Source organism: Leptosomus discolor, chromosome 17 (assembly GCF_034619465.1).
Source record: "Leptosomus discolor isolate bLepDis1 chromosome 17, bLepDis1.hap2, whole genome shotgun sequence".
In the NCBI taxonomy this organism is placed as follows: domain Eukaryota; kingdom Metazoa; phylum Chordata; class Aves; order Leptosomiformes; family Leptosomidae; genus Leptosomus; species Leptosomus discolor.
Genome location: NC_141407.1, coordinates 16,904,043 through 16,921,373, shown reverse-complemented (window position 1 = coordinate 16,921,373; position 17,331 = coordinate 16,904,043). Strand labels below are relative to the sequence as shown.

Below are 17,331 nucleotides of genomic sequence, written 5' to 3'. Positions count from 1 at the left end.
GGCTGGAAGGGGATCAGCGAAGGGAACCGGCCCCAGGCCTGACATTTCAGCGTTCGCCAGCAAATGGCAAAAAAATTTAAGAAAAAAAAACAAAAGAAAAAAGCCCCAACCAAGCGAAAAGCCCGGCAGCAGCAAAAGGGGAACTCGGGGGAAGGTGGAGGGCACGAAGCTGCGGCTGCCAGGGCGAGCGAACGCCCCCGCACGTGGCGCAGACGTTTCGCCTCCGAATTACTGCCCAGCCCCAGGGGTTTCGCACAAAACCAAAGGTCCTCCACCAAGAGGGTTTTCACTTTTCCTTCCCCAAATGCAGGCTGGCTCTCTGCTTCCCGACCCCCTTCAAGGGCTTGGGATGGGGAATAATTAAGTTGACAGCGTGAGGCATTTAATTAAGAGCCAGCGCTCGAAGGGAGAGCAAAATGAGCCGCCGGAGCGGTGGATCTTCGGGGGCGATCCCCCGCGTCCCCACGAGGCACAGCCTGATCCCCGGCCGCGCGGCGAGGCTGGACTTGGCAGAGGGGTTTCACGCCTGGCAGAGCTGGCAGAGGCCACCGCAGCTCCCGGAGAGCCGCAGCCCTCCCGGCTCCTCCTGCTGCCGCCACCTCTCGGGGCCAGAATCCGGGAATTGAGGAATCCAGGCTCTGGTGAGCCGGGAAGAATCCAAGTTTTTCACGTGGGCTCAGCATTCGGCCACTCCCTGGGTCTGCACTGAGCTCAGCTTCGAAATGAGACTCGCGCTGACGCTCCAAACGTCACAATAACCCCTCAAAAAAAATCCCGAAATAAAAAGCTGTGCTGTTAAAAGGTTCCCCGTCCTTTCCAGGGGGACGGTGGTGACGGGCCGTGCCCCAGAAAGGGCATTTCCAGGAGCTCTCGTGGGTGCTCAACAGCAAACCCTCTGCTCGGGCGGCCAGTGCGTGCTGCTGGAAAGGGCTCTGAGAAATCCATTCCCATTTCCCCCATTTATATTCGCTTCCCTTTTCACCCTCCTCCTGGGCAACCCGAAGAGACCCAAAGAGTGGAAAAGGCTCTGAAAAACCAAAGTAGCTGGAAAAGAGCCTCCTGGGGGTTTGGGGGTTGCAAAACGGAGGGAAGCGAAGCAGCCCAGAGCTTCCCCGCACCCCCCTGCGCCCCTCAAACCCGGGCAGAAACCGAGGTGGCACCGCCGGGGGGGGGTGGGGGTGTGTGTGCTCCCCGCTCCGCTTCCAGCCCCTCCAAAACCAACGGCAGGTTCGTCGCCGGGGGCCGAGCTCTGCGTGCCCGCAGCGAGGGGGGGGCGAACCCCCCCTCTCCCGCCATCGCTTCCCCCTTTCGGTGCCGCTGCTGCCGGGCACCTGGTGACACACCGGGGTTCGGAGGCACACCGGGCAGCGCGGCACGGCCCCCGGGGCGGGGGGGGGGGGGGTCCCCAGACACCGCAGCCCCGCCGCTCGGGGCAACACGGGAGCCCCAAACCCTGCGGAGGGGCAGAGGCGGGAAGGCGGCGCGGTTCGTCGTCGCGGTTAATGATCAGGGTTCACGAACGAGCCCGGCGGGAGGAGGCCGCCAGCACCGTGACGAGGGCCGGGGTGCGGAGCCCGGGGGGGGGGGTGTGGGGTGTGTCACCCCGCGGCGGAGGCGCCCCCCGGGGGGTCGGCCGGGCCCTGAGGCCTGCCCGGTGGCGCAGACCGGGGCTGGGCCGCGCCAGGCCGGGGGGCGGTGGTGGCCGGGCCCGGGAGGCCCGTGCTGGTGCTGCCCCCTTCCCTCCGCCCGGGCGAACGGCACCACCGGCCCCGCCCGGCCCCGCCGACCCCCGCGACGGCGGAGACCCCGCCCCCATGACGTCACACCTCCACCCCCGCCGTGCCGCCGTATCCGGGGGCGGGCGGGCGGAGTGAAAAGGGAGGGGGGGGGGGGGGGGAGGGAGGGAACGTGGCGGCGTCGCCCGTGGAGACGCGACGGGTGACGCGCTTTGTCGGCGACCCTCCCCGGAAGCGGGCGCGGCGTTGATTGCGTCACGGGGGGGGCGGTGGCGGTGGTGGCGGCGGCCGCGGTGGCTTCTTCGGCGGCGGCTGGACGGGCCTGGGGCGCCGCCATGGAGAGTGCGAGCCAGGGTAGGGGCGGCGGCGGCGGCGGCGGCTCGGGGGAGGGTCCTGCTCTCCGGTCCCCCCCTCCGGGGACGGGCCTTCGCCTCCGGTCGACTTGTGGCTTGGGGGGGCCGGGACCGGGACGGCCCTTGCTGGGGATGAGGGGGCCCGGGGGGGGGTGGGGGCTGCTGCCACGAGGGAGGAGATGGCCCCCGGGAGGGGTGGAGAGGCGGCCCGGGGGGCTGCCCTGCGGGTGGGCCCCGGTTCCAAGGCCCCGTGGAGGTCGCTGGCGGCTCGTCCCGTCCCCCTTCCCCCCCCTCCGCGGGGCCCGTTTTTTCCCCCCGCCTCGGGCTCGCGTGGGCCCTGCGGGTGTTTGGCAGGTGGTGCTGGGCCGAAGAGCTATTTTGGACGAGCCGAGCGCGTCGCCTCAGAGAGATGCTGCTGGAGGAAACTCCGCTGGGGGTTTCTCTTCCCCTTTCTGTGAAGCCCCCGCCATCACCTTTCCCCTCGGGCTGCCCAGGTTTGCGTGACGCTCTCGGCTTGCTGGCTGCTTATCCTGTCTGCCCTCTGCTCCTTGTCTGCGACAGATATCAACCTTAACTCTCCCAACAAAGGTCTGCTGTCGGATTCCATGACAGACGTTCCCGTGGATAGCGCGGCTTCGGCCAGGACCTCCGTGCCCGAAGGGCTGACTCTTGCCGAGGAGGAGGAGTTGAGATCGGAGCTTGCCAAGGTAACGGGGTGTTCGTCAGCGAGGGGCCGTGTGCGGCTGCAGGTGTTTGTTCCTCCGCAGCAGAACGCAGGAGCCACAGGAGCAGGACTTGGGGTGTTTTTTTGTTGTGTTTTGTTGTTTTGTTTTGGTTTTTTTTAATTTTGCAGTGGTGTTACCTTTGGCTCTCTCAGCTAATTGTTAAGGTGCACAAAGCTGGCAGATACTTCAAACGCTGCGGTACGATGCGTGCTCTTTCCCAGAACGACTTAATTTAGAGCTCTGAGGAAATAAGTGGCTTTTGATGCTGCGAGCTCAGCGTACGTAGGCTTTTAGCCGCGTTTGAAGCAAGAAAACACTTTGGGCGAGTGGTGTGCAAAAGAAACTCATTTTTCCTTGGGAAGCTGAGACAATGGAGCACTTACCGTGCTTTCTTTTTCTACCTTTTAAATATTTATTACGCTTCATAGGCAACCATTTTCGGTGCCTGTATGCTTTTGAAGAGCTGAGAGTTTGTAATGTAATATCATAAATTTTGGGCACCTTCTGCACTTGAAAGGTCAGTTTATAATTTCTGTCTGGAGTGTAGCTGGAGGGAATTGCAGCTCTTTCTCTGTTCATCTCGGTGCCGTTGGTCGCCAGCGCAGTGACTGGTGTGGGGGTTTTCCCAGATATGTGGGGCTCCATTCCAGCGACGTGCCTGTTCGGTTGAATTGTTCAGCACGTACCCCGTGTTCCTGCCAAGTCTTTAAATTCCTGTTAACGAAATCTTGCTGGTTTTGAGGGAGGTAGGAAGTTGGCTTGGTTTTCAGAGTTTTACTGAACTGTGATTTAGGACAAACCTCTACCTCTCTCTAAGGTTGAAGAAGAAATCGGTACCCTCAGGCAAGTTCTGGCTGCTAAAGAGAGGCACTGTGGAGAGCTGAAGAGGAAGCTGGGTTTGACTCCCTTGGATGGGTTAAAGCAGAACCTGTCTAAAAGTTGGCACGATGTCCAAGTCTCCAATGCGTAAGTGTTGCTCACGATGCGCGTTTATGTGACTCTGTAGTAATTATTTCCTAGCAGTGTATTGCGGGGCTCTTCTGAGTGGCTGGAGGCTTTTACTCTGATGGGGATAGAGAGTAAAAGGTACTTAAAAAAAAATAAATTCATTGCTTTTCCATGTCAACATCTTTATGTCAGCGTAAAGAGAACTTTCATGTCTGTGATCTGGATGATGAATTGTTGCTGGATGCTCTTTCCCGTAACATTAGAGATCTCGATCACCACTGAACTGTCCAGTTTGCCCGTTTCTGCCCGTTCTTTGAGACGTAGGCTCCTGCTACCTTCTTCTGAACTTGGGCTCAAAGAGAAGTGCAAGAAATTTCAAAGCTCTACCGTGTAGTGCTGGTTCGGAAGCTATTTCCTGAGTCGTAGAGCTTGAATTAACCAACCTGCACTTCCTAGGCAAAAATTCTGTAGTCCTCCCTGCCTGAGGGAGGTCTGAAATTAGGCTGGCTGTTCCTGAGCAGGCATGAAGGGTACGGTCCGGTGGCGCTTGACAGTGCCAAGCAGAGAGCCCAAGAGGTGAGTTTACCCCTGCAGTTGTGCCCAGGTGTGAAGGGCTCTCGGTGCCCACAGAGATGCTGTTCAGTCTAAAACATCTTGTGTAACTTAACTGGAGTTTGGAGGTACTGACAGTGCTGCTGAGCAGATCTTTGAGCTGTCCTTGCTGTTTATTTCCCTTCTCCTCCTCTTCCCTCCTACATCCCTGCCCGATTTCCGTTATTCCTCTGTAACTGAAATCTGTGTCGTTGTCTTCTAAAAAATGAATATTATAGTTATATTCATTAACACTTTCTGTTTCTAGTTATGTGAAAACATCTGAGAAACTTGGAGAGTGGAATGACAAAGTGACACAGTCTGACTTGTGAGTGCCTGGGGCTCCTCAGCAACACCTCCTTGCTCCTTGCTGCGTTCCCCGATTTGTGCTGCTGCTTGTTCTCGCAGGCGTCAGGCGCTGATCGGGGACTGGAGGCACGGGTGAAGCGGGACTGTCCCTGGCAGCACGCTTGGCTTCCAGCTATAAGCATTCCTCAGCTGCAGAGGAGATGACTAAACGTTATGGCTGTCATCTCTCTCATCATCTTGCTATTGCAGTGAAAAATTCCAATCAGTTACCAGACCACATTTCATAAAAAGAAAAAATAATTGCAAAGCATCAGCCACAGTTTCCCTTTAGCTGGTCGTTGGTGGGTTAGTCTGTTGTTATCAGATGTCTTATCAGTGAACCTCTATCTTTGCTGTGGAGCTGCTTCTCTTGCCCTCCTGGGATGTGGTAGGAATCAGTTTGGTTATTGCCTTTCTGGACAGGTGCCTGGAGGCATTTACCTGGAGCTGGAAACAGGCGCTGTGCAGATGCAGATCCGTCGATCCGCTTTTGAAAGCTGCCACACAGTGGCTCTTCTGCACTGCTGTGTGTGTGAACCTTTCTGCTGATGGCAACACTAGAAAGCCACGAATTTTAACCTTTGCTGTATATACAAGCAGGTGATAAATGCAGACAAAGAGCATCTGGCTACCTTTGTCTTTAGAATATATTCTGTAATTACATTAGACCTCCATTCGTATTGGACGTGAATCATTTTGATTCCTGCTGCGTAGCTGAACATAAGGGAGACCTTGAATGTTTTCTGCAGGTTCCCTCCCTTCTGTGCCTTGTGTTGGAGGTGATTACTTATCTAAGAGGAAAATGTGGGTTGGGAGCGTCCCGCCGTGAGGCACGATGGCACTGATCGAACTGGGGGGTGTTACGCTTCGGGGTGACGTGAGCTGCCTGCAGGATGTCCCCTCCTCTGAGCACTTCTGCGTGTTGGCTGCGCTGGCAGCAGACGCTCTCTGCGGTACTCGTGTTCGTTCTGTGCCTCCAGTGTTCATTCGCACAACCCCCAAAGTGCTGGTTTCTGTGTAGGGAAATGTGGTTGGAAAATGAAACCGAGTTTAACAGTTTTCTGAGGTCACGCTATATCGGTAAAACACAGCTTTGGGTGTGGCAGTCTGGGGTTTTTTGGACTTGAGCTCAGTTCACTGCTCTGTGCTTTTAATAGGTAGCTGCCACGAGCAGAAGAGGCAAAGTCTTTCAGCTCCTGACACCTTCTAAACTGCAGGTGTTGTTTTCTTTGCGCTCAGCGTTTGAGCGTGCTTAAATAAGAGAAACTGCGGCTTGGGTGTCTCTCTGCCTCTCAAACAGCAGCTCTTTTCCTTCTGGCTGTAACAGAAAAGGGGGGAAGCGATTGTCAGAGAAATGAAGCCTGTGATACTGTAAGTGTAAAGAGACACTAATAGTGTGGACAGGGTCAAAAGAAGCATCTGCCGTGAATCTCCACGCCGTGTCTAACCTCCCTTGTGTTTGTAGATATCTTTCAGCCAGCAGCACACTGGAGGACTGGAATGAAAAATTAACTCAATCAGAAGCGTGAGTGTCTTAACCTTCAGCGTTAACGAATGCTTTCGTGTGACAGTCTGCTGCCACTAACCTTCTGTGTCCCTGCTCAGAGTCCCTCTGCTTTGGCTAGATCTGTTTAAACATTCCGCTTTTCTAGCTTTCACTTTTTTAACCCAATAAATGCCTCTTTTGGGAGAGGAGGCTTTTCCTCGGGTCGGTATTTCAATGGTTTCATTCTGGTCCGAGTGGTGCACTTCCAATGCCTGCCTGCTCTCGGAGAACTGCCTGAAGCCAGTGGGTAGCTGAGACCTGAGCGCTGCACGTTGTCTCCTCAGCGGACAAGCTGTGGGATACCCAGCCGGACCTCCTCTTGTTACCCTCCACGTGCTCTGCAGGGCGCAGAGCTTTTCTTTTTCCTGTGGTACCTGATCGAGCTGCAGTGTCCAAGGCAGCTGTTCCGTGACGTTGAGGCCCCAACGGGGCTTGAACAGCTTAAACCTCACAGCTGTTCTCCTCCAGTTGTTGGCTGTGAAGGCCTCGTAGCTGTGTTTTTATTAAATGCCTGAAATTAAGTTCTCATCTGGACCAAATTACAGCAGCATATTATGGAAGTCGGCCTTTGTCCTCCTCCCTGCATCGTTCCCACAGTATGATAATGTGGGGCAATCCTTTGCAGCTGCAGCGGGAGCAGGTCGTGTCCCTGCTTTCTGAACTGAGTTAAACCACGGTAAGGTAGGTCTTAGGTAAGCCAGCTTTTCCTGTTCTCTGGAGCGGGTATGAAATTCGGCCCTTTGAGCTGGCTTGTTATTGGCAGTGAGCATGAATAGAAGGTTTTCATCAGAAGACGGGTGAAAGATGAGTGAAGATAAAAAGTAGGAGTGTCAGAAAAAACTGCCAGGTGTGCAGGTCTACTTTCAGTGTCCCACCTGTCTTTTCTGGATTCAGATGATGTAAATTGTCACTATTTCACTTGCAAAATATGACCTTGGTTTTTATGCTTGCTGGCAGCACGACCGACTCCAGCAGTGTTTAATCAGCGTTCCTCCCTGGGTGTGCCTGCCAGAATAGAAAACTTCTCATTATAGCTGTTTCCTTGTGCTTGATAAGCGCCAGCAGTGTGGCGGAAGCGTGCTTTTGTGGAGCACTCGAGGCCTGAATAGCTGTGGCACGCCAGTTTTCCTGCTTGCTTTGGCACCAGACAGAGGGACAATTCACGCTAGCCAGGTAGAGACTGATTTAAATGGAGAGCCGAGGGGGATTGGAAGGAAAGATCCCAGTAATGTTTCAGAAACCCATCAGAATTTCTACTTCCTTTGTCTAAAGCTCAGTAAATGCGAAGAACCGAGTTCAAGAAATCCAGGACGAGGTTTTTATTCGTGTGTGTTGGGTTTTTGATGCAAATGCATCCTCTTTCCTGTTCAGAGCTTCTCTGCCTTGTAACGAAGCAGCATCCTGACTGAACCGGGGACGGGCCCGACTCGTCACCTTACGGTGCTTTTACGTGCTGCTGGGTTTCCTGGGAGTTGCCTTTCCCGGCCGCCGGCTCGCCCTCTGCACGCTCTGCCCAGAAATCGGCCCGCTCTGTCCCCAGCTCCAGTTCCCTTGTAACCAGGACACGAGGTGGCTTGGATGGTTTGTGTGATCGGCCAGACAGCGCAGGAGGTGGTGGCTGGAAAAGAGCTGGGGAGAGGAAGCTGGTAGTAATGGCTAGAGGAGGCTTTGAGGGCGCAGGCCTGCTCCTCCCTGTCCGGATTTGTAGGAGAGGGGTACAGGGAAGTGTTCGAATACCCCAGGATGAACACCCCAGGGCAGAGATCGTTTGTGCAGCTTCTGCTGCAGCCGGTTGCCTGCTGGTGGAGCAAGGTATTAATCAGAGCTCGCATTTAGTCCTCCCAGATTTGGATTATTCTATTGTGCTTTGTCCTGGTGCTAAGGCAAGAAAGCGAGTGGTTGTGGATTTAAAGCCGTGGTAAACCTGGCCCGTGTCACTTGCAGGAGAGTCGCTGGGACTTCTAGGTCAGGGCTGGGTGTAGTTAAGTTGCATTAAAGTCTTGTATAACCTGATCCCTGGTTGTCACAGATGCAGTGCCACATGTGGGCCTGGTGGCAGTTCTGGGTTAAAGAGCCGCTCCTCTCAGCGGCGCTTCCCTGCCTCTGCCTCCTGAGCTGCGGCGGCGCGTGCGTGTGCGGGAGCTGTGGCTGCGGGACTAGACTGGCTGCTGCTGCCTGCCTTTTGCTCTTCCCAGTTTGTTTCCCTTGCTGGAGGTTGCTGTGTCAGCACGGTTGCGCTGGCATCGTGGACGAGCACACTCGGGCAGAAGGAGCGGCACTTGAGCGCTGGATCTTCAGTTACCTTCAGAATGCTGCTGTCAAGGGAATGCAGTTGGAAAATCGCTGGCCTTAATCTGCTGGAGCCAGACATAACGTCTGCAGTGCGTGCGTGGCGTGATGGCGTCCTTGGAGTCTCTGAACTGTCCCTCTCGTGGCTGCTCTGGTGCTCAGGGCTGGCCTCAGAGTGGTGCCAGGCAGACCTGGTCAGTGCAACGTGCTTCGGTGAGCACGAGGTCTTCGATATTTCTGTTGGGCAGCTGTAAATCAAGTCCCACACCAGGGCAGAGCCTGGCTGCTGGAGGCAGGGGTTGAGATCCTCCTCTTCCAAAGCACCTTGGGCCCTGGGGTTCCCTAGGAAGGCCCCTGGGAGAGCAAGCGCCGTTGATGCTGGCCAGTTCACTCCTGAGCTGTCCTGAGGTGACTGCTGCTCGTGAAAGCTTGTGCTGTGGAGAAAAGCTATCGAGGCCTTGCTGTTGGGGCACGCTCAGGTTCTTCTGGAGCCCCTGAATTCAAGAGGAATTGGTCTGAGGAATGTGTAGGTTATAGGAAGCCTCTTTCAGGAGCAGGGAGAGGGAAGGCGAAGCTGATATGGCTTTGCCCTCTTCTGCGTAAGTCTCGTGGATGTTCTTGGTTCAGAAATACTTGGCTGTGGTCTTAAACAAACCCCCCAACAAACCGACAGGTTGTAATTCAGGTGCTGTGCTGTCTCCTGCAGTTCTGGAGAGAATGAGATGTAAATGAGTCAGCTGTCATCATGGTGCTTCCAGCCTTGGGACCTTGGGCATGAGAGGACATTGAGCTGTTTGTAGTGCCCTTCTCCTAAATATCCTGGTCGGGCAAAAAAAGTGAATCTCAAGCTGAAATACTTGGAATAAGAAAACTTGGCTTAAATTGTTGAGCTTGTTTTCCAGCCTGAGTCTTTTTATAACTTGAAGAATGCCATAAATCTAGATGTTAATCACCCGTGGAATAGCATAGAGGGGATGAGTCAATGGAAGTGGCTCAAAGAATCTTTGTTCCTGAGATTAGTCTCGTCTGAAGGAAACAAAGGTTCTCAAGTGCCTGTCTTCTGCAGCTCTGGTATAAAGTCAAAGTGACCAGCTGACAAGTACAGGCTCCCAGACTTCTTACGTATTGTGGTTAATGGTAACTGATAGGAAACTTCTCTACCAATTTATTTCTAAACTACAAGTTGTAGAGATAATGCTGGTTCCTCCATTTCTTTTCTATACAGCGATGTGAGTCTTGCCTCTTTCCTCCATAGCCTAACGCTACAGCAAACGCTGTAACTTCAAGGCTGCAAGGGTGTTGTGGAATAGGTTCCTAGACTTGTCTGCTCTAGGAGACCAAAAGATAGCTGTAGAGCAAGTAGGATACGATGCTAAGAGTTCCCACATGGAAAATTGGGGTTGGTTGGTTGTTTTGGTTTTTTTCCAAATCTTTGTCAGATTTGAGAACAAAATGGTGAAGTGAGTGTATGGAAAGATTAATCCTACACTTGCTGCTTTTTTTAAAACCTCAAGTTTCTGAGTATATGCAGGAGTGAAGGGGCTCCTCCAGTGCAGCCAGTGCAGCTCACTAACCTAGCTTCTTAATACGGGCTCCTTTTTTCCAAATGGGGGGGATGCTCTTACTTTCAGATCCTACCTGTTAGTGCAATTTATGATGTTGGGTTGTTTTTTTTCCTGTTTAGTTATAAGAAGACCCAGGAAACCCTTTCCCAGGCAGGACAGAAGACTTCAGCAGCCCTTTCCAATGTCGGTTCTGTTATCAGCAGGAAACTCGGTGACATGAGGTAAGATTTCTGTTGTGCGCTCCGGTGCTTTGATCCTGGTTTCAAACAGCGATGAGACTTGAGACAATAACGAGGCTTTCTTCCATTTTGCTGCTTAGTTGGCAGCACCTCGCTGTTGATGGACCACCTTCTTCTCTGTGGGCCTGTACACTGCAGTTTAGGACAGATTAAACCCTTACTAAAGAGTTATTGATGGGACAAAAACCTCGCCCAAGGCACTTAAGCCTGATTTGGCTTAGGATAACTGAGAGAACGTTTTCAGCAGCCTTTCCCCTTTTTATGGTTTCGCTGCAGCTTTTACATCATCTGGAAGAAACCAGTATTAAAGTTTACCTTTTCCATTCATCACTGGATTATGGAGGTGTGTTTTCTCATGTTACTGCTTAGGATTAGAAAGGGGCATCGCCCCTGCGCTTTAAAGTGGGGCGAAGTCTGGGTGCTGCATTTCATGCAGTTTCAAGCCCTGTGGGTGGACTTCCTGTGGAGAAGGGCAGTGTGCCTTCCAGGGGCAGCTACAGCGTGTGGATTGGAAGATAAGAATTGATTCAGAAGATCAGGACAACGTTAAAAACTTCTTCTTGTGGTTGGTGGTCACGTAGATTCCTTAAGCCACTGCGAATGTAAACCCCTCTGGAGGGCTGGTTCCCTGGCTGAGGTTCTTGCTCTGAGTTTCTCAGCTGTACAAAGTTCAGGCTTAGAATTGGTGATTTACCTGGTCTTCAGAAATTTAAGCTAAAGATTGCTTCCCCATTAATGGCAACGTCAAAGCTTTTCATGCAGAATACCTTGACCGTGCTTTTCTTGGAACTGAGAGCTAATTCTGACCATACAACCCGTCTGGGTTGCTGAGGGAGTAATCTTAGAGCTTGCGTTTAACGTGGTGTATCAGACCTTGGATTGAATGGGGAGCTGTTGTTCTTTGTAGGGAATTTCCTCTTCCACTGTGGCTGGGACTATCCAAGTGGTAAGAACTTGTTGGCCTCTGATCACACGATGCTGATTTATTCTAGTTCTGTCCTGAGTGAGTTATTTACTGTGTTCCTGGAGGGTAATTTTCGATGTTTTCAGTAGCTCACGTCTCTGAATTTGGCAGAGGACTAGCTAGATTCCGAGCCTTTCCAGTATTCAAGCTTTAACTTTGCTTTCCTGGAAACTACCTAGTCTGCTGGAAGAAGAGATTCACACGTCCTCACAGCAGATGGCAGCTCCTGGCGCCAGATGCGGCGGTAACACGTTTTGCTAAACTGATAAGTGAAGTAAATTTGGTGCCTGACTTCTGCAGCCTGGTCAGGCTGTGGCGGCAGAGGGAGGGGGGCTGTGCTTTTTTTTTTGGAGCCAACGGGGAACTCCTGAACCAGTGTGGCCACCAGGAGAAGCCATTTTGTCAGGCTGGGAGAATCCGGTTCGCGTTGCCGCTGCAGCAATGTTTGTGCCATCCCAGGAGCAGCTGGCGGAGGGAGGGGGCACAGGGCCGAGTGAAGAGCGCGCCTGTCACTCCTGGTGACAGAGCTGGCCTGGCCCAGTCGTGGTGGAAACCAGCTGAGCAGTCAGATGGCCTAGAGACAAGTCGGACCTTTGCAGCCGTGGCGTTGCTCAGCGTTAATCACCGATTTCAACATCTGCATTGCTTTTTATAGCTGATACCTTGGGGGAGGTAGGATGAAATAGAGGCAGCTTCTGTCTCGTCACTTGGGAATCCCTGCCAAAGCTATTTCAGCAGGATTTGCTTTGTATATGTGGAGGAACACAGTAATGGTTTGGGTTGGTTTTTTTTTTAAGACTTTCAGTTTTTCTGTGTGTACACAAACAGACTTCTGTCTCCTGTGCTGCGTTCGAGTCTTGATATTCCTGATTCTGAATAAGGTTTCACTCTGAGCATGAGTTCCTGCAGGAACTGTCCCACTTTCTGCCCTTGCCAGGTGAAACTGGTGATCTGATACGCCATCAGAGCTGACAAGGAGCGAAGTCTGTGGTGTTGTGACCGCTCCTCTGAACGAGTGCCGATGATCTCTGTTCCCAGAGAATCTGTCACGGGCCTTGTAGCCTACACTGCAGCCTCTGTTACTGTACTTTCTTTTTTCCTCTTACACTACAAATTCACTTGTAAAGCAGGTTTATTTTCTATCACTGGAAGTGTTGAGATAACAGAAGGGATTTCCTTGTTTAGTCAGCCTTCACCGGCTGGTAAATGCAAGGAAGGGCTGATGAATGGGACAGACGCCTCCGAGACGCAGAGGGTGTAGTCGTAATTCCATTAAAAATGCTTGGGCCAAGATGCTGTGAAGCACAAGTAGTGTGTCCCTGGATTAAATCTTCAGGGTTGCTGTATTCCAGTGAAAATAACTTTAAATGTTATAGGTGTGGATTTTAAGGAGATGTTGTGGAGTCAATGCGGCAGCTGTATTCATGCTGGTGCTCTATTAGCTTGCCTCGAGGGGAGAAAATGTGGCTTAATTAGTGGGTGGGAGATTTTCAAACCTTATCCAATTCAGCTTTTTCTGTTATCTCCACTTACAGTTAAAAAGTAAATTGGCTTTTAGACGTTCTGTTCCTGCATTTTACTGGCGCCAGTAAACTGCAAAATGGAAAGTGTGTGGGTTTTTTTTTTCTTTTGGGTGATAGCAGCTCGCTTTGGGGGTTTGTGCCCCCCAGTACACTTCCCGCTGTCTGAAGTTTGCTGCTGTACATAATACTACAAGCAAATTCATTATGAAATGTTAGCCCAAGCCCCAAAGGCGCCTGCAAATTCCTGAATTTGTGTAAACTTCAAATCCTTCTGAAAGGAGGAAAAGGGTTAGTGCTGGGTGCAGGGCACAACCCTGAACAAACGAACGAGTGCTTGTGGTATTGCATACAGAGCAGCGTGGTGCATGGACACGTGTTGTCTGTGTGCTTCTCCTTTAAGCCAGAGTAAGTAGAAAGTTAATTTATTTCACATGCAAAGGCAGCATTTCAGGGAGCCTGCCCTGCCAAAGAGCTGACTTGGACGCATGGGGAAATGAAACCACAAAGCCCAACGTCTTTGCTCTGGCTGTAAGGAAAAGCCCTTGTGCTCCTTGCCAAGTACTTCAGATCCAACTTGCCGTGGCTGCTTCCTGCTGCAGAGACAAAAATGATGGTTTAGTGGAACGGAACGCTGCTGCTGGTAGGAGATGCTCCTTTAGAGCGTCCTGGCGATCTCCCTCGTGGAAGTGGGAAACCTTGGTCTGTTATTTCAGACCACTGCCTTGCAAAATCACATGTGGAAATCTGGTAACCTGGGCAGGGGGCGGGGATAGTTTCCCTTGAAACCTAAAAATGGGCAACCAGGTTATGGGGTAAACATGATACCTTTTATCCAGATACTCTTATCTTTATTACGTCGGGGTGTGTTTGTTCTCTGAGCTTTGAGGTCTGCAGGCTTGGCAGGATAATGTGCAGGTATCCGTTGCAGGTTCCTGTTACACAAGTTCTCGACCAGAAGCCCCAGCAATGCTGTCTTTGTATGAGAGCCTGGGGGGGGAAATGGGGGGAGGAGGGATCTTTACTGAATTAGCGTTTGGTAAAACCCTCAGTTTAGGAAAATGTAACCTTAAAAAGAAAAAAAAAAAGATGTGAAAGCAGCGGATGGGGGTAGGTAAAATGTTTTGGTCAGTTGCTGTTGCACGCCCGCTCCTTTCCCTCCCCAGCACCCTGGCTCTAAGTTGCTCTAAGCGCTGTTGCTGTTCTCTGAAAAAGTCTTAGCTTGACTTGAGTTAATGAAAAGTAGCTGGTTTTTGCTCGCTTCTGTAATTTATTTTGGGAGGCTTCCTCCTGGGTCGCTGACTTGGCTGCCCCGCGATCCTGTGCCCGTGTTGCCGCTTCGCTGCCCTGCCTTTGGGGCTGAGAACTGCACAAGTGTCTGACCGTTGCTTCCCTTTTCTCTCTGCTGCCTGTGGCTTCTCCCAGGGCTCACCCCTTCTCGCATTCCTTTAGGTAAGACACCCTTCGGGGCCGCTAAAAGAGCGTTTGTTTCTCGGCCAGGCCCTTGCGGGCGCTGGAGGGGAGGCTGATGATTTAAGCCTTGCCTACCCTTTCGACACGGATTGAGAAACCTGCTGCAAACCAGTTGCCCTGCGGCCGACTTCTGTGCCGCAGCTGCAGTTTGCAGCTAAATACTCCTGCTTACCGTCCTGCGTCTGGAAAACCGAGTTCTGGGCTGCGGCTGTCCAACAAGGGGAAAAGGGGGGTGGCTCTTGGTGCTTCGGGGGTCCGCAGCAGCCTGTGCGTGGACAGCAAGCGCTTAAGAACCAGGGGCGCGCTGCTTTTGCGTGGTGTCGGTATAAAATTGTCATTTAACCTTTTCCTCCTTATTCTGAATGCTTCCGAGTAGCAGCTACTCCATTCGCCACTCGATAAGTATGCCAGCGATGAGGTAACGTAGCCAATGCCCGTGTCTCCTCCGTGGGGTTGGTGGGAGAGCACAGCTGACTCCGTCCTTGTTGGGTTTTTTTAACTCTGATTTGCACCACGGGTTCCCTTCGTGAGCAGAGCCCACTCGGAGTTTGGGGCGACCGTGTCCTTTTTGAGTAATTCAGGGTGGGTTTTTTTTTAACCCAGTCTCTTTTTATGGTTATTAGCACCTTGGACCAAGTGTTGCAAGTGTACCAAAGTCTAATTGAAATTCGCCGTTTTCAGAGGGCCCTGGAGGGCAGGGATTACAGTCCCCTCCTCCTAGCATGTGGCAGGGCCATTGCCAATTCCGAGAGGAATCCCAACTTGAACCCTCAGTCTCCAGCCTGGCAGCTCAGCGCCCTTCTCGGCCTGCCCTTGGGCGTTAGGTGGTGATCTCCTCGCAGGAGAAACGACTGCCGGGGCTGGGGGAGGCCCAGGGAAGCCCTCTCTCTGTCCATCCCCATTCCAGATCGACAGAGGTTATTTTATGGGCGCAAATAGGGAGCGATTCTGTGGCATAAAAGTAGCCGAGCCGAGGCTCGACACCTCCCAGCGCTCCCGCAGCCTGGCCCGGGGAGAGCAGCTCTGTGTGTAGCTGCCTGCTCGGTGCAGAGCACGCCCCTGGAATTGTTCGCCAGCAAAGCAGCTTTGTCAGGTTACCAAACAATTGACCTGGTTTTCTTGCCAGAAATATGAAATCCTCTGATTAATTTATTACACTGTGGTTTTCACGAGCGTTTCCCGATAGAAAGGATTGCTCCTGTAGTGATCGAGCTGCCCATAGGTACAGGCACATGGGCCTTCCCCTTCCTGCCTGCGGGTGTAACATGGGAACCCGAAGCCTTTGTTTTAAACCCTTTTCAGCTTTCCCTTTCCATTATTTAAGATGGCAGGCTTTTACTTGGAAGCCTTGTAAAACTAGAACCTATTTTCCTCTCACTGTGCGTGGATTCCTTCATGAACTCGGGCTTGTTTCCCTCAACATTTGAGCTTGAGCAGTTGAGTGGATTGCACGTGGTATAAATGTTTTCCTTCAGAGTGTGTATGTGGTGTTCTTGTCTGGCACGCCTGAGAGATGTGTGCCGAAGGCCGCGGGGAGCTGGAAGCGTTCTGGGTGCTGCTGCCGCTGTATGGGAACGGCCAGAGCGCCCAGTCACGCTGCGTGATTTGATCCGGTTCAGAACTAACTGGTCTTGATTTCGTCTTTGTGTTGTTTTTTTTTCCCCTTTCCTTTCTCCAAGGAATTCTGCAACCTTCAAGTCCTTTGAAGATAGAGTTGGGACCATAAAGGTAACAGTCTGTTTTGTCTTCTAAACACGTGGTGTGAGGCCTTATGGCAGAAATTGAAGTTTCTGCAGTGGTCGTCTCGTAGAGTAGTGCTCGGGCAAACGGCCTCTCAGATAGGTGAGGTCTTTGCCCGCCGTAGGTGCCCGTGACAAGGGGGAATTGACTTGGTATTCTCAGTGCTGGTTTCTGGTTATCCTGACTCTCTCACCTCTCCTTGCAGTCCAGAGTGGTGGGCAGCAGGGAAAATAGCACTGATGGCCTCCCCTCCCCGTCGGGCGCTGGAGAGAAGCCTCCACAAGACAACGCTCCTTTCTAGACCTGCGGCGTGGCTCTGCCCGGCTGTGCACGGCTGGAAGAGCGAGCCCCCTCCCTCCCCAACCCTCACGACGGCAACAACATGCGAACCCAAGAAGGGGCTGCGAGCCAGGCTGGAGAGATCCATCGTTCATTCATAGACACTGCTGCTGGATCCAAGTCAAATAAAGAGAATGCAAAGTTTTGTACACAAATAATATTTTACACTAAAGTTTGTAGATGAAACGTATCACTGCTGTCCTTTTGGGAGAGCACGTAAGGTGGAGTTTCCTTGAAGGAGCTCAGAAATGCCGCTGGTGTAGATTTAAAAACAGTTTTCCCTTGTCTGGCGTAGCCTGGAAGGGATCCGTCGCCGTGAGGAGGCAGTTCCTGGAGAAGCTGAGCGCTTGGGCATCTGAGCTTCAGCTTCTGGCTGCGTTCTCCCTTCAGGGCCCGCCACGCCGCTCCCCGGTGAGCTCCCAGGCTTCTCCTGTTACTGTTTTCTCTGGCTCTCGTTGGAGCAGGCTGGTAAATGAGGTAAACAGTTGGCTTTTTTTTTTTTCCTCTGGGCTCCCAAAAGAGAAACTTCACTTAGCAGCTGCCTCGTTGTTACACTAATGCTCTAGCTTTAACAAAACTAAAAATCTTTATTTTTAAATGCAATGAACTGTAAAGAAATAAAGCTTAAAAAAAAAAAAAAAAAAGAAGCTTTGGCATCATATTAGGGAAATGCTCTTTTGGACTCTGAAACTGGATTGCAAGCCTTACATCGCCTTATGCTTTACTTGTTTCTGGTTTGTTTTGTTTTTTTTTCTCTAGAGAAGGCTGTAAGGGTTATAAAGCTGGATGTCGAGCACTGGAGTGTTGCATCCTACAGTAGCAGCAGCATGCTTATGAGCCAGTTCTTGTGTTAAATTCAGTGGTGCACTCCGTTTCCTGAGTGTGTGAAACTTGCTTCTCCCTTCACGGTTTATGCCTTCGTTCTTAAGAGGAAGAAGTTGTGAAGGCTGCTGGC

The 17,331-nt window shown here is 52.1% G+C and overlaps 1 protein-coding gene across 10 annotated transcripts; it reads left to right on the top strand.

Moving 5' to 3' along the window:
* Positions 1-2,029: 2,029 nt before the first annotated feature.
* Positions 2,030-17,015, top strand: TPD52L2 (TPD52 like 2). 10 transcript variants are annotated; one of them, XM_086474589.1, is made up of 10 exons: positions 2,030-2,090; positions 2,651-2,796; positions 3,632-3,780; positions 4,622-4,681; positions 6,167-6,226; positions 10,221-10,322; positions 14,250-14,276; positions 14,674-14,715; positions 15,977-16,025; positions 16,243-17,015. In XM_086474589.1, exons 1-10 carry the CDS (start codon positions 2,072-2,074, stop codon positions 16,336-16,338), a joined length of 750 nt encoding a protein of 249 aa, XP_086330715.1. In that variant the 5' UTR covers positions 2,030-2,071; the 3' UTR covers positions 16,339-17,015. The 10 variants fall into 10 exon arrangements, with proteins under 10 accessions (XP_086330715.1, XP_086330717.1, XP_086330720.1 ...); XM_086474591.1 differs by lacking the exon at positions 6,167-6,226; XM_086474594.1 differs by lacking the exons at positions 4,622-4,681; positions 6,167-6,226.
* Positions 17,016-17,331: the final 316 nt, after the last annotated feature.

Bases quoted from the DNA above. Each gene is read 5' to 3' on its own strand.
- TPD52L2 (XM_086474589.1), top strand. The intron at 4,682-6,166 runs GTGAGTGCCTGG...TTGTGTTTGTAG, and splicing joins AAAGTGACACAGTCTGACTT to ATATCTTTCAGCCAGCAGCA. The intron at 14,277-14,673 runs GTAAGACACCCT...GCTTCCGAGTAG, and splicing joins CCCTTCTCGCATTCCTTTAG to CAGCTACTCCATTCGCCACT.